Source organism: Zeus faber (genome assembly GCF_960531495.2).
Source record: "Zeus faber genome assembly, chromosome: 6".
NCBI classification, from domain to species: Eukaryota; Metazoa; Chordata; class Actinopteri; order Zeiformes; family Zeidae; genus Zeus; species Zeus faber.
This window is the reverse complement of record NC_137201.1, coordinates 35,769,848-35,784,023: the sequence shown is the minus strand read 5'-3', so window position 1 is coordinate 35,784,023 and position 14,176 is coordinate 35,769,848. Positions and strand designations below refer to the sequence as shown.

At 51.5% G+C, this 14,176-nt stretch overlaps 1 protein-coding gene across 1 annotated transcript in view; it reads right to left on the bottom strand.

Annotated features, from left to right (window-relative positions):
* LOC307232114 (receptor-type tyrosine-protein phosphatase zeta-like) overlaps positions 1-14,176 on the bottom strand; it is an 87,022-nt gene that overhangs the window by 45,390 nt on the left and 27,456 nt on the right. The window contains exons 8-14 of the mRNA XM_080002995.1: positions 13,880-14,030; positions 13,219-13,403; positions 12,052-12,175; positions 11,314-11,345; positions 9,488-11,213; positions 7,417-7,549; positions 3,859-3,935 (exon numbers count right to left, since the gene is read on the bottom strand). Coding sequence (XP_079859121.1) covers positions 3,859-3,935; positions 7,417-7,549; positions 9,488-11,213; positions 11,314-11,345; positions 12,052-12,175; positions 13,219-13,403; positions 13,880-14,030 — 2,428 coding nt within the window. The remainder of the gene's footprint in view (positions 1-3,858; positions 3,936-7,416; positions 7,550-9,487; positions 11,214-11,313; positions 11,346-12,051; positions 12,176-13,218; positions 13,404-13,879; positions 14,031-14,176) is intronic.

Below are 14,176 nucleotides of genomic sequence, written 5' to 3'. Positions count from 1 at the left end.
TTTATCCGTGGGAGCAGAGTGGCCGGCGGAAATCCTACGCGGGAACACTCGCAACAACAACAAAAACAAAAATGGAGTCGCTGTTCCACGAGCCGGCCCACGGAGGAAGCACCGAGGTAAACGAGGCGGCATTCGGGTCAGAATGAGGACGCAACCTTACCGTCCACCTCTGCCAAGCATCCTTCTTGCCAACGTCCAGTCCCTGGAGAACAAGATGGATGAACTTCGAGCGAGGATTCAATTCCAGCGTGACACGGGGAACTGTTGCGTCCTCTGCCTGACGGAAACATGGCTGACCCCACTGGTGCCGGATGAAGCCATACGTCCAGCCGAGGCCTTCTCCGTGTTCCGCGGCGACAGAACGGGAGAGTCGGGGAAATCCAAAGGTGGAGGCGTCTGCCTAATGGTAAACAACTGCTGGTGTAACGCCAACAACACCAAATTCCTCTCCCACTCCTGCTCGCCGAACCTGGAACAGCTGACCATACTATGCCGTCCATTTTATCTCCCCCGGGAATACAGCACGGTCATCATTACAGCCGTTTATATCCCACCGCAAGCGGACACCGACGCAGCTCTGTCGGTTCTGTACGATGTGTTGTGCGGTTTTCAGAACAGACATCCCGACGCGGCTGTGGTGGTGACTGGGGACTTAAACAGGGCCAACCTGAAAAAAGTTCTGCCGAATTTCCACCAACACATGACGTGTGCCACCAGGGGAGACAGAACTCTGGACCATTGTTACACACGTTACAAGAACGGATACAAGCCCGTGTCGCTTCCTGCTTTCGGGAAATCAGATCACGCCGCGATCTCGCTGCTTCCTGTTTACAGGCCTCTGATCGCGCGGGATCTGGTGATGACGAGGGAAGTGAAGCGGTGGACGGACCAATCAGAGGCTGCGCTTCAGGACGCTCTGACTGACGTAGACTGGGACATGTTCCAAGCAAGTTCAAGTGACGTCAGCGAGTTTACGGAGGTTGTAGTGAGTTTTGTGGCTACGCTCGCGGATGAAATCGTTCCCACGGTGAAAGTTCGGATATTTCCAAACCAGAAACCATGGTTGATAAATCCATCCGCTGCGCTCTGAATGCGCGCACGGCCGCTTACAACGACGGACTTGTATCTGGTAACATGGACAATTACAAAGCGGCGTCGTACAATCTGCGGAGGGCGGTGAGGGACGCCAAACGGACGTACAGAGACACCGTGGAGCTGCAGATGGAGCGGGGGGGACACAAGACGCTTGTGGGAGGGGCTGCGAACAATAACAAACTACAAGAGCAGCTCCTCCCCAGCCACGAGTGTGGACGCCTCCCTGGCCAACCAACTGAACTCCTTTTATGCGCGGTTCGAGTCTGGCAGCAGCACCGCTAGCTCGCCGACTAATTGGAGTTACACCGCTGGGGACGAGCGCGCACTCTCAGTGTCCGTGCACGAGGTCAGGAGGGCTTTGATGCGGGTGAACACCAGGAAAGCTGCGGGTCCAGATGGCATATCTGGGCGAGTACTGAAGACCTGTGCTAACCAGCTAGCTCCGGTGTTCACCACAATATTCAACATCTCCCTGGCTGAATCAGTGGTCCCATCCTGTTTCAAGAGGTCCACTGTCGTTCCTGTCCCGAAGATCGCCTCTCCAACCTGCCTGAATGACTACCGTCCGGTGGCCCTCACCTCGGTGGTCATGAAGTGTTTCGAGAGGCTGATTAAGGATTACATCTGCGCCTCCCTCCCCCGCACCTTGGACCCGTTGCAGTTCGCGTACCGGCAGAACAGATCCACGGATGACGCGGTCTCCCAGGTACTGCACACCACGCTCACGCACCTGGATGGCTGGGAGGGGGCCTATGTGAGAATGCTGTTCATTGATTATAGTTCAGCTTTCAACACCATAGTTCCCACCAGACTGGCTGTCAAGTTGATGGAGCTAGGATTGAATGCTCCGCTGTGCACCTGGATCCTGGACTTCCTCACAGGCCGCCCCCAGGTGGTCAAGGTGGGGAAGTACATGTCAAGCTCCCTCACCCTGAATACAGGATCCCCCCAGGGTTGCGTCCTCAGCACCCTACTGTACTCCCTGTACACACACGACTGTGTGGCCAGGTCCAGCTCCAACACCATCATCAAGTTTGCTGACGACACCGTGGTCGTGGGCCTGACTGACTGCGATGAGAAGGCCTACCGCGAGGAGGTGGCTGACCTGTCACTCTGGTGCCAGGACAACAGCCTCCACCTGAACGTCAGCAAAACCAAGGAGCTGATTGTGGACTTTAGGCGTGGATCACAATCGAGGACGCACGCGCCCTTGTGGATTAATGGGACTTCTGTCGATAGGGTGAGCAGCTTCAGATATCTGGGAGTCCACATCACAGAGGACTTAACATGGACTGTTCACACAGACACTCTGGTGAGAAAGGCGAGGCAGCGTCTCTACCACCTCAGGCAGCTGAGGAAATTCCGGGTCTCGGTGAGGATCCTCAAGTCCTTCTACTCTGGAGCAGTGGAGAGCATCCTGACAGGCAACATCACTGCCTGGTTTGGGAACTGTACTGCCCAGGACAGGCGGGCCCTGCAGAGGGTGGTGCGTTCAGCTGAACGTACCACTGGAACTACCCTCCCCCCCTTGCAGGAGTTATACACCAGGAGGTGTAGTAGCAGAGCCCGTAGGATCATGAAGGATCCTCATCACCCCAACAACGGACTGTTCCAGCTGCTGCGGTCAGGCAAGCGCCTCCGCAGTCACACAGCGAGAACAGAGAGACTGAGACGGAGTTTCTTCCCTCAAGCCATCAGAACTGTCAACGCTGACCTCACCAGGGGTCCTAACTGAGCCATGCACTAGGCTCCACTACCTACTGTACTGTATGTAGCATACTGTACCGCATACTGTATCACTGTTCAGGGTTGTTCGTGATGCCGTATTGCTGCGCCGTACTGTTGTATACTGTGCTGTATTATCCCAAACACTACCTCACACTATTCACATTCACATGCCACTTTAATTCACATGCCACTTTAAATGCACATATCTGTATATACATAGCCATATTCCTTCAACCTATTCCATTTTATTTCAATTTATTTTTTATTGTATTTTATTCTATATATTTTTTATCTTATTCTATAAGTATTCCACTTACTGTATTACGTTTTAGGTGTCAGTTAGTCGGTCTATTAGAAAGGAATTTTCTACTTTTTATTTTATTTTATTTTTGTACTTTTTCCTAGGACATATTGTGTGCTATCACCGGGTGCGTTGCATTACATTTCACTGCATATATGTATGGAAGTATGTATATGTATGTGACAAATAAAAAATCTTGAATCTTGAATCTTGAATCAGTATCTGGTTGAATTTAGAAACAGGATCAGGCTTTAACTTCCAGGTTGCTCTACTGGTCCATATCTGCTCTGATTTTTCTAGTCTCATCTGCTTAATGAATAAATGTTAATGTAATCTAACTTAACCTAACTCCTATTAATACAGTTCACTTAACTTAACCTAACTTAACCTATGGTAATGCAATTTAACCTCACCAAACTTAATCTAACCTAATTTAACTTAGCACAGTTCACTTAACCTTACACAACCTGACTTAACTTGACCTAACTTAAACCAACTTAACCTAACTGAATTTAACTTAACACGGTTCACTTAATCTTACACAAACTCACCCTAACTTAACTTAACCTAACTTAACCTAACCTACCTTGATCTAATCTAACACAACGTAATTTAACTTAATTTAACCTAACTTAACCTAACTCAATATAATACAGGTCACTTAAGACGAGTCAAAGCTTCACATTTATAGATCAGTCTCTGTTCAGATCAGCACTGTTTTGTGTGTGTGGTACCGGGTGGAGCAGCAGGTGGAGCCACTCCGGGTGAAGCAGCGTCTTCGATGTAGAAATTATCCGTCTGGAAGCACTTCCTGTAAAGAGGAGGTCGAAGGTCAACAGGAAGTTCCTCTTTATGAAGGAAAATAATAAGATGTTGTAAAAAACGCAGAGAACAGTCGTTATCAGGATGCTTCCCTCGTGGAAGAGTAACTCTAATGTGGTGGAGGGTTGGTGTCCCTGACATGATTAGGAAGACCGGAGCCTACTCCTGGACTTGGGACTAGGGCGACTGGGTGCTGTTGTGACAGACAGGAACCAGAAGGAACCAGAATGAATTAGCAGGAACCAACAGGAGCCAGAAGGAACCAATAAGAACTAGCAGAAACCAGAAGAAACTAGCAGAAACCAGCAGGAACCAGAAGGAACCAGCATGAACCAGTAGGAACCAGCAGGAATTGGAAGGAACCAGAAGGAACCAACAGGAACCAGGAGGAACCAACAGGAACCAGAAGAAACCAACATTAAGCAGATGAAACCAACGGGAAGCAGAAGGAACCAGAAAGAACCAACAGGAAGCAGAAGGAACCAACAGGAACCAAAAGGAACCAACAGGAAACAGAATGAACCAACAGGAACCGGAAGTAACCAGAAGGAACAAACAGGAATTGTCAGGAACAAACAGGAACTAGAAGGAACCAACAGGAACCAGAAGGAACAAGAAGGAACCAGAAGGAACCAACAAGACCTAGAAGGAAGCAACAGGAACCAGAAGGAACCAACTGGAACCAGAAGGCACCAACAAGAACCAGAAGGAACCAACAGGACCTGGAACTAACAGGAACCAGAAGGAACCAACATGAGCCAGAAGGAACCAACAGGAACCCGAAGGAACCAACAGGAACCAGAAGGAACCAACAGGACCTAGAAGGAACCAACAGGAACCAGAAGGAACCAACAGGAACCAGAAGGCACCAACAAGAACCAGAAGGAACCAACAGGACCTAGAAGAAACCAACAGGAACCAGAAGGAACCAACAGGAACCAGAATGAACCAACAGGAACCAGAAGGAACCAACACGAACCAGAAGGACTGCAGCTGCAGTGAAGGTTCTAGTGTAGGAGGAGGTCAGAGACCATGGAGAAGTACTTTGAGGCTCAGAGAGTTGCTGGTGTACCATCCAGCTCAGGGTGGAAAGCAGGACACCACCCAGGGTGTAATCAACAAGGGTGGAGGTGGAAGATACCCTTTGAGGAACTCCTAAACCTGACTGATACACCACCTGGTGGAGGGGGCAGGACATGTTCTGGGGGATCAGAATCATCTCCTGGGTGGAAGTCACTGAGGTGGTCAGGAAACTATGCAGTGGAGAAGCTCCAGGAGAAAGTCTGAAGCTCCCGCATGATGTGGGGCTGTTATGGCCGCCATGGATGTTGGGAGCAGTATTGATAGACTGGAACTGGGGGACTGGGGTGCTGGTCCCCACTTTTAAAAGGGTTGGAACTTGAGCGTCTCCTGTTCTGTTTGTGGTTTCATGGTAACCTGATATAAGTGCTTGGCCAAGGACCGGAGTGTCGGGGGCGCAGCACTTCTTTTAGAAGATGTCGTCCTCTTGGTCTCATCAGATTGATATCCCAACATGCAATGGGGTGGTTTAAGGCAGAGTGTGACGCTGTGTTTGTCCCCTCTGCTGCCCCGAGTGGAGGAATTTAACATTACTGTCAGTCTTGGTTCCAACTCTCACCTGGTGGTAAACTCTTGTAGAGACCCAAAGAATAAGTTCCTGGGGGGGGGGGCTGAGGGTCCACCACAGGGTTTCTGTGCTCAGAGATACAGGTGGAGCCTTAGCGATAGTGGGAGGAACTAGTTCAGGTAGTATATCTGCTCAGGACGCCCCCTGTGGCCCCACCCTGTGGCCCCACTCTGTGGGTGTACTGGCCCAACTGCGAGGAGACCCTGGAGGGATTCTATCTCTGTACCCATGGGAACAAGAAAAGATGGAGGAAGCTGCTGTAGGCTCTGCTGAGATGTTGCCTCCAGGATGTGGATAAGGAGGAGATGGGTGGATAGGTGGGTGGAGGGATGGTTGGAGGGAGGGGTGGATGGGTGGATGGATGGAGAGATGGGTGAATGGATGGATGGATGGATGGAGGGATGGGTGTATGGAGGGATGTTTTAGAGAAACATGTGGAACATGTCTATCTTCCTGGGACATGGAGAGAACATGTTCCTTTAATCCTCAACATGTTTTTAACAGGATGACAGCGTGCGCTGCCTCCTGCAGGGATTACAACCTGCTGCTGCCTGTTCCTCACAAATGTCAAGGCTGAAATATGGAAAACATTATGTTACTATTCTCGAGAGCAAGGCACTAACACTGCAGGTTGGGGGTTCTGTTCCCAAGAACAAGGTACTAGCACTGCAGGTTGGGGGGGTTCTGTTCCCTAGAGCAAGGCACTAACACTGCAGGTTGGGGGTTCTATTCCCAAGAGCAAGGTACTAGCACTGCAGGTTGGAGGTGTTCTGTTCCCTAGAGCAAGGCACTAACACTGCAGGTGGGGATATCCCAGAGGAGCTGAAATGCACATCTGTGGAGACCAGTGAGCACCATGTCGCCGCAGGACGACGTGGGATTAGAACTGATTTACAAGATAATCTGTCAGACGCCTTTTCCTCCTGGGATTAAAACCTGGGATTAGAACCTGGGATTAGAACCCTCAATCCGAGAAACATGAGTCCGACACAACAAAGACCAGACGTGGAGACGAAGAATCTGTTTATATTTTTTCTTCTTCACAGAGAGAAATGACAAACTGGGCCTCGAGAAAATCCCCCCCCCCACCCCTACACACACACACACACACACACGGTAAACAATGCCCAGTCAAGCATTTTGAGCAGACCTCTAGGGAATAGAACCCTCCCCCCTGCAGTGTTAGTGCCTTGCTCTCGGGAACTGTGACGGGCCAAGGGCGCATGGTCAAGCCGCTGCTGCAGACAGGCGGTTCAGGCTCCCGAGGCCACTCAGCTGCCGGGGATCCGCCGATCCTGATCCTGGACCAGGAAGTGCCTTAGGTTCTGTTTGGGCGTGTTCTGCCTCCACCTGCCTCCCCTCGCTTCATCCCTGGTCCTGGGCCAGAACACACCTGCAGTGTTAGTGCCTTGCTCTAGGGATTGGAAACCCCGCCCTTCAGTGTTAGTGCCTTGTTCTAGGGAATAGAACCCCAAACCCTACAGTGTTAGTGCCTTGCTCTAGGGATTAGAACCCCCAACCCTACAGTGTTCGTGCCTTGCTCTAGGGATTAGAACCCCCAACCCTACAGTGTTCGTGCCTTGCTCTAGGGAATAGAACCCCAAACCCTACAGTGTTAGTGCCTTGCTCCAGGGATTAGAACCCCAAACCCTACAGTGTTAGTGCCTTGCTCCAGGGATTAGAACCCCAAACCCTACAGTGTTAGTGCCTTGCTCTAGGGATTAGAACCCCCGCCCTTCAGTGTTATTGGCTTGCTCTAGGGAATAGAACCCTCCACCCGGCAGTGTTACTGCCTTGCTCTAGGGAACAGAACCTGTCTCACCTCCAGTAGATGAAGATGCTGAGCAGCACCAGCAGACTCAGCACCGTCACCGTGGAGATGACAGTGAGAGGCACGACAGCTTTGTGCTGTCTCACTGCTCCGACATGAGACTCATGGCTGCTGTTACTGACATCTGGACAAGAGAGACAGACAGACATTATGGTTATATTGCTGCTGCAGGAAGACAGATCATAGATGTCATGGCAGCATCATAGTGAGGACATGCGGGTAGACAGACAGACAGGAAAATACAGACAGGCAGACAGGAAGATACAGACAGACAGACAGATATGAAGATACAGACAGGCAAACAGGCAGGCAGATTGACGGGATGAGGGATTCAAACACAACGCAGCATCAGACACACAGACACCTGTCTCACCATGCAAACTCAACAAAGCAGCACGGTCTGATTGATCTGTCTCTCTCTCAGCTCACTAAAAGACAAGCGGTCTACAGACGGGATTCAAACTCTCATCAACGCTCATCACACACCAGTGCTCCACCGCAGTTCTAGAGCTCGACAGGAGGTTCTAGAGCGACGTAGCTTGACAGGAGGTTCTAGAGCGACGTAGCTTGACAGGAGGTTCTAGAGCGACGCAGATCGACAGGAGGTTCCACAGTGATGCAGCTCGACAGGAGGTTACGGAGCGACGCAGCTCGACAGGAGGTTACGGAGCGACGAAGCTCGACAGGAGGTTCCACAGTGATGCAGCTCGACAGGAGGTTACGGAGCGACGCAGCGCATCAGGAGGTTCCACAGTGATGCAGCTCGACAGGAGGTTCAAGAGCGACGCAGCTCGACGGGAGTTTATAGAACAATGCAGCTCGATAGGAGGTTCCGCAGGGAAGCAGCTCGACAGGAGGTTCCAGAGCGATGGGTAAAGCGACCAGACACCTCGTGCTGAGCTGCTCGTGCTGAGCTGCTCGTGCTGAGCCAAGCACTGCGGCCACATGGCGGCTTCTCCCAGTCCAACCCTTTAACACTTTAAAGTGTTCAATAAATATCTTCTGAGTTTGTCACACCACAGATTAATGTGTTGTTAACCACCCAGACACATTTCAATAATTAAAAAAATCGGCAAGTATAGAAAAACAGGTTTGAAAATCGTGAAAAAAGGCAGTTCCCTCTGTTCTGAAACTCCGGGGGAGTGTGCGGTGAAGATGCTGAAACCACACCCAATCACATGAAAAGTTTACGTTGCAGTAAGAAAATTCCATGTTTAATGACAGGGCAAACCCGACCTCTATGGGACGGTTCTCTTTAAGGTTGTCTGAGCACATAGGTGCCATTGACATTCTTGCCATTGGGGGCCAAGTACTTCAACTGTTTATCCCTCAAATAGCGTTTTATCCAAAACTCCAGGCTGTTAGCTTAGCTTAGCTGAGTTTACCTTATTTTACTACTGATGCTCTGCTTCCGACGGTCCGACCTGTTTTATATAGTGTGCGGGGCGGGGCCACGCCAAGTATGACCTCTTATACGTTATCGGGTCATAATTTAGCATTATAATGTGTTTAGAAACAAATCAGTGAATTTACTTTGCAGGAACTTTAAAGGGTTGGACTGCAGCACCTTCCACGTTCCACAGGCGGCGTGGTTCACAGGATGGGACGCTGCAGTATTAATGAGGAAGTTCCTCGTGTTGTGGAGCAAAACAAATCACTCAGGATCAGAACTGGAGCTCTGCTGCCCTCTTGTGGGCAAGCGCTAACACTGCAGGTCAGCCACCAGAACGCAGGGAAATCCAAATTAACTGGAGTGACACAATTCTAGGATTTAATCCTTCAGCTTTAAAAATTCAAAACAACCCAAAACTCTGAATCTGAACCTTCACATCCTCAAACCGATCGAACCAATGAGATCCAAACTCACTGCTCTCACTCACACACCAAACATGAGATGTGGCTGTTTTTGAAAGGACAGATGGGGATTAATCATTGTTCGTTGGGCAGAGCTTGTCCTGGTTACTGGAGGTTTTATTTCCCACATCTTTACCTTCCACTGCCGCCTCCATCTCCTTCTCTTCCTCCACCACCTCCTCCTCCTCCTCCCTTTGCTCCGTCAAACTGAAGTCGGACGACGTTTCATTGTCAAAGAGATTCTCTCCTTGACCCGAGCCGCTCTCCTCCTCGGTGCCTGGCAACCAGGCGATGGCGGGGCTAACAGAGGTGCTAGCGGAGGGGCTAGCGGAGGGGCTAGCGGAGGGGCTAGCGGCGGGAAGCACCATGGAACCTGTGTCAGCTATTTCCATGGTGCTGCCGCTCTCAGTTTCAAAGTAGAAAGCGGAGGAAAGCTGCTCCGTGTCATCGGGCTCGGAGAGGTGTGGGGGGGGGGGGCCGGGTGGGGGCGGGGGGGCCAGAGAGGGGTCAAATTGGTCGGTGCTGTTCTCTCCGGAGGCTGAGATCTGAGGGGCGCCCCACCCTTCCGCCCTGTCCTGAGACTCTGGGAGCTGGGCAGAACCAGAGGCTGCGCTGCTAGCATCTAGCGCTCCATCGGAGCGGGTTGAGGGGGGGGCGGGAGTAGGAGGAGGTGGGGAGGAGGCGCGGTGGAAGGACATAGAGGAAGGTCCGTCCTCGGAGCCAGAAGTCATGGCTGCAACAGAAAGGGAGGGATCACTGAGGGAGGTGAGGAAGTGGGGAAGGGGAGAAGAGGAGGACGAAGGAGAGATGGCACGAGAGGAGAGAACAGGCCCGTCCACAACCAACAGATCCAGAGAGGAGAGGAGGAGGCCGGCAGACTCCCAGGAGGCAGGAGGCGCAGGAGGCGCAGGAGAGCCATGCAACCGGGACGACGACGCCTCCAGAGAGCAGGAGCACAGCGGGTCCACGGCCTCCGACAGGAAAGAGTCTCTGGAGGGCGGGACAGATTCAGCAGGGGACGCTCCAGAGAGCTCTGATGGGTCCCTTTGGAGGGGGGGGGTGGCTCTGATGGATGAGGACTCCCCGAAAAACACCACAGAAGAAGAACTGGACAACACATCACCATCAGACTCAAACGCAACATCGGCCTCCCAAACGGCAGGGGGCGGCGATGGGTAGGGAGGCAAGCTGGAAGGGGCAGCCAGGGGGAGCACTGGGGTGGGAGTGGCAGCCAGGGGGGGATGCAGACAGGGGGTCTGGGGGTCACAACGGGGGGGGGGGTTGATGACAGGATGCTCACCATTGGACCACGGCCGCAAGGTTGGCAACAGAACCCCACCCAACGAGGCCTCGGTGGGCGGAGCCCACGGCATGCTGGAAGTCGGAGTCCTCAGGAGGGTTTCTGTCCATGAGGTGGGGGAAGCTGGTTCCTCAGGGAACTCTGGGAAAACTGCCGGACTATGCTCCCCGTGCTGGAGGACTGGAGTACTACTCTGCACTGGACTGGGAGTGATGGCGGGGGACAAGACTCGAACCTCACTGGTGGAACCTGGGGTTCTTCTGGGGACAGTAGAGTCCTGCTGAGTGGTTCTGCTGGGGACAGTAGAGTCCTGCTGAGTGGTTCTGCTGGTTGTGTAAGTGGTGTATATGGGGGTGGTGCGGTGGTGTTCTGGGTCTCTGCTCGTGGGGGTGAAATCCCCCCAGCCTCCTGTCCTCCCATGGGTTTTTGGTGCCACAGTGCCCTCTGGTGGTGGTGCGTGGGTCCTGCGCAGTGTTTGATGTGCGGTCGCTGTGGTGAGTCTCAGATCCAGGTCGGAGGTTCCGATGGACTCGGCCGTGGTTCTACTCTGTGGTGGTTGGGACTCCATCCAGCCCAGGGTGTAGTCCTCTGGCTGCAGCGGGTCGTTCCAGGACAGGTCCGTGTCATAGTCCCCCTGTTGGTGAGAGGGGGTATTACAGATACTACCAAACGCCGACACCTTTAGAGCTCTTTCACTGGACGGACGATTAGGAAGAAATAAATATTTTGCTTACATCATCAAATTCATCTGAATCTGGATCCAGTTCTGAAATAAACACATTAGAATATTTGTATTTATTATAGATATGTGTGTGTGTGTGAGGAAGATACCATCACAGTTAACAACAACTACTAACACACACACACACACACACACACACAGTGGAGGACAGGTGATGATCTTACCTGCCTGTGGAAACCAGTTGACACTGGTCTGTGGAGCATGAGGTTGGTTTGAGAGCGTAATGAGCATCTGACATCCCATAATAACCCCCCCCCCCCCAAACACACACACACACACACACACACACACACACACACTGATGCCCAAACAGGAAGCAGCTGGTTTCACTGGTGTTTTTATTTATAAAATACAAATTCTGTTCCAACACAACGATCTTACTGTGACTCCAAGGAAGCAACATGGCCGCCGTGGCCACATGGACATACTGCTCAGTCATGGAGGACGTTGAGATGAGGAGATGAAAAACCAAACACCCGGGGAAATGAAAGCAGAGGAAAGAAAGGACGGAAACCTCCGGATGGAAGATGAAGGTGAAGATGAAGGTGAAGATGAAGATGACGATGAAGGTGAAGGTGAAGATGAAGATGAAGGTGAAGGTCTCCATAAGAACTGTGTCTGGTGTCGTCGCTAACCAGCTAACGTGTGTGCTGCCCTTAAAGGGAAATAAACGTTGGTTCTTAAATGTCGATGGATGTGACCGATCGGCCGATTGATCTTCCTCTCTTACCGTCGAAGGCCGGCATCCGGACCAGGAGCCGGTCGCTGGGGCGGCCCCGCAGACCGCCGGAGCAGACGGCCACCACCCGTACCACGTAGCTGGTATTGGCCAAGAGGTCCTGCAAGATGGCCCCCTGGTGGTGGAAGGCGGGACAGCACCGTGTTAGTGAAGGTTCCTCCGTCATTTATGCGAACACCATAAATGACGTCATTGTGGCGCTCGCCGCAGCGTCGCACGGCCATTTGCCACCAGAGTGAGCACCTCCCAATTTTTGGAACTCCACGCCGTGCGCTTCAGGTAATTCAAGATGGATGTGTCTGCAGGTACAATCTGGACCGTCCCTCCACACCTGACCACAACAAAAACTAGATGGAAGGAGACGGCACCGCCTCAGATTTAAATACCTCATTACGTCTTCTTCATAAATATTAACTATATAAATATAAACTATATAAATATTAACTATAGAAATATTAAATATATAAAATATATAAATATATACATATAAAATATATAGATAAAAACGATATAAATGAATACTATATAAATATTAACCATATAAATATTAGCTATATAAATTTTAACTATATAAATATGAACTATATAAATATGAACTATATAAATTTTAACTATATAAATATTAACTATATACATTTTAAATATATAAATATGAACTATATAAATATAAACTATATACATTTTAACTTTATAAATAGAAATATAAAATATATTAATATATACTATATACACATAAAATATCAATAAAAATGATATAAATAAAAACGATATAAATAAATACTATATAAATATTAACTATATAAATATTAACTATATAAACGTACATTTAACCCTTTTCTAGTGATTCACATCACCTTCCCTCAGGACTCAGTGCTCCCTGTCTTTCAGGAGAATATCACCACGGCAACGCACAACCATGCTGTGTAGGAGGAGGTGGAGGAGAGAGGGAGGAGGAGGTGGAGGAGAGATGAGGAGTTGGAGGAGAGAGGGAGGAGGAGAAGGAGGTAAAGGAGGAGATGGAGGAGAGAGGGAGGAGTAGTAGGTGGAGGAGAGAGGGAGGAGGAGGTGGAGGACAGAGGGAGGAGGTGAAGGAGTGTGGTGTGCCTCCATCAGATTAGATGTGTTGTTGCAGCGGTCCACCACCAGGGGGCTCCTCACCACGTCCTGGTCTCCATCCGTCAGGTACTCTGTGCTGGGTGTGTCCTGGTGCTCCGCCTGCTGGAAGGTGACGGAGTACCTGTCGATGGTGGAGTCGTAGACGGCGCGGGGCCGCTCCCACATCACCAGGAGGCTGCTGCGGTTGTGGGGCGCGGCCACCGTGTTCTCTGGCTCCGAGCTGCAGACTGCGGGTGGGGTAGGAGTTAGCCTGACAATGACCCCCCCTCCCACACCTGCTGCCCCGTCTACCTGACCCCTCCCCCTCTACCTGATCCCCCCCCTCTACCTGACCCCCCCTCTACTTGACTCCTCCCCCTCTACCTGACCCCTCCCCCTCTACTTGACCCCTCCCCCTCTACTTGACCCCTCCCCCTCTACCTGACCCCTCCCCCTCTACCTGACCCCTCCCCCTCTACCTGACCCCCTCCCTCTACCTGACCCCTCCCCCTCTACCTGACCCCTCCCACTCTACTTGACCCCCCCTCCCACACCTGCTGCCCCGTCTACCTGACCCCTCCCCTCTACCTGATCCCCCCCCCCCCCCCACCTGACCCCTTCCCCTCTACCTGAACCCTCCCTACCTGGACCCCCCCCTACCTGACCCGTCCCCCTCGGGCCCCCCATCATCCCCTGGTAGCTCCCAGCATGCACCTGGACTCACCTGGACTGGGCAGCTCCTCGGTGCCGGTGTAGGATGACCAGATCTGGCCCATGAAGCTGTGGGGCTGCTCCCTGAAGTTGTTCTGCAGGTAGTCCATCAGCATGACAAAGCCGGCCTGCTGCATGGTCATCACCTCGCAGAACACCTCTAGCTGCACACACGGAGGCTTCCTTAAAGAAAAGCTGTCCCGCCCATGAGCCTCCGAGCCAGCGGGGGGCGATAACACCACAGAACAACATGAGGAGAACTTTCAGTCCTCTAGTGGACACAAGTACACAGCAGTACACTGAAAAATAC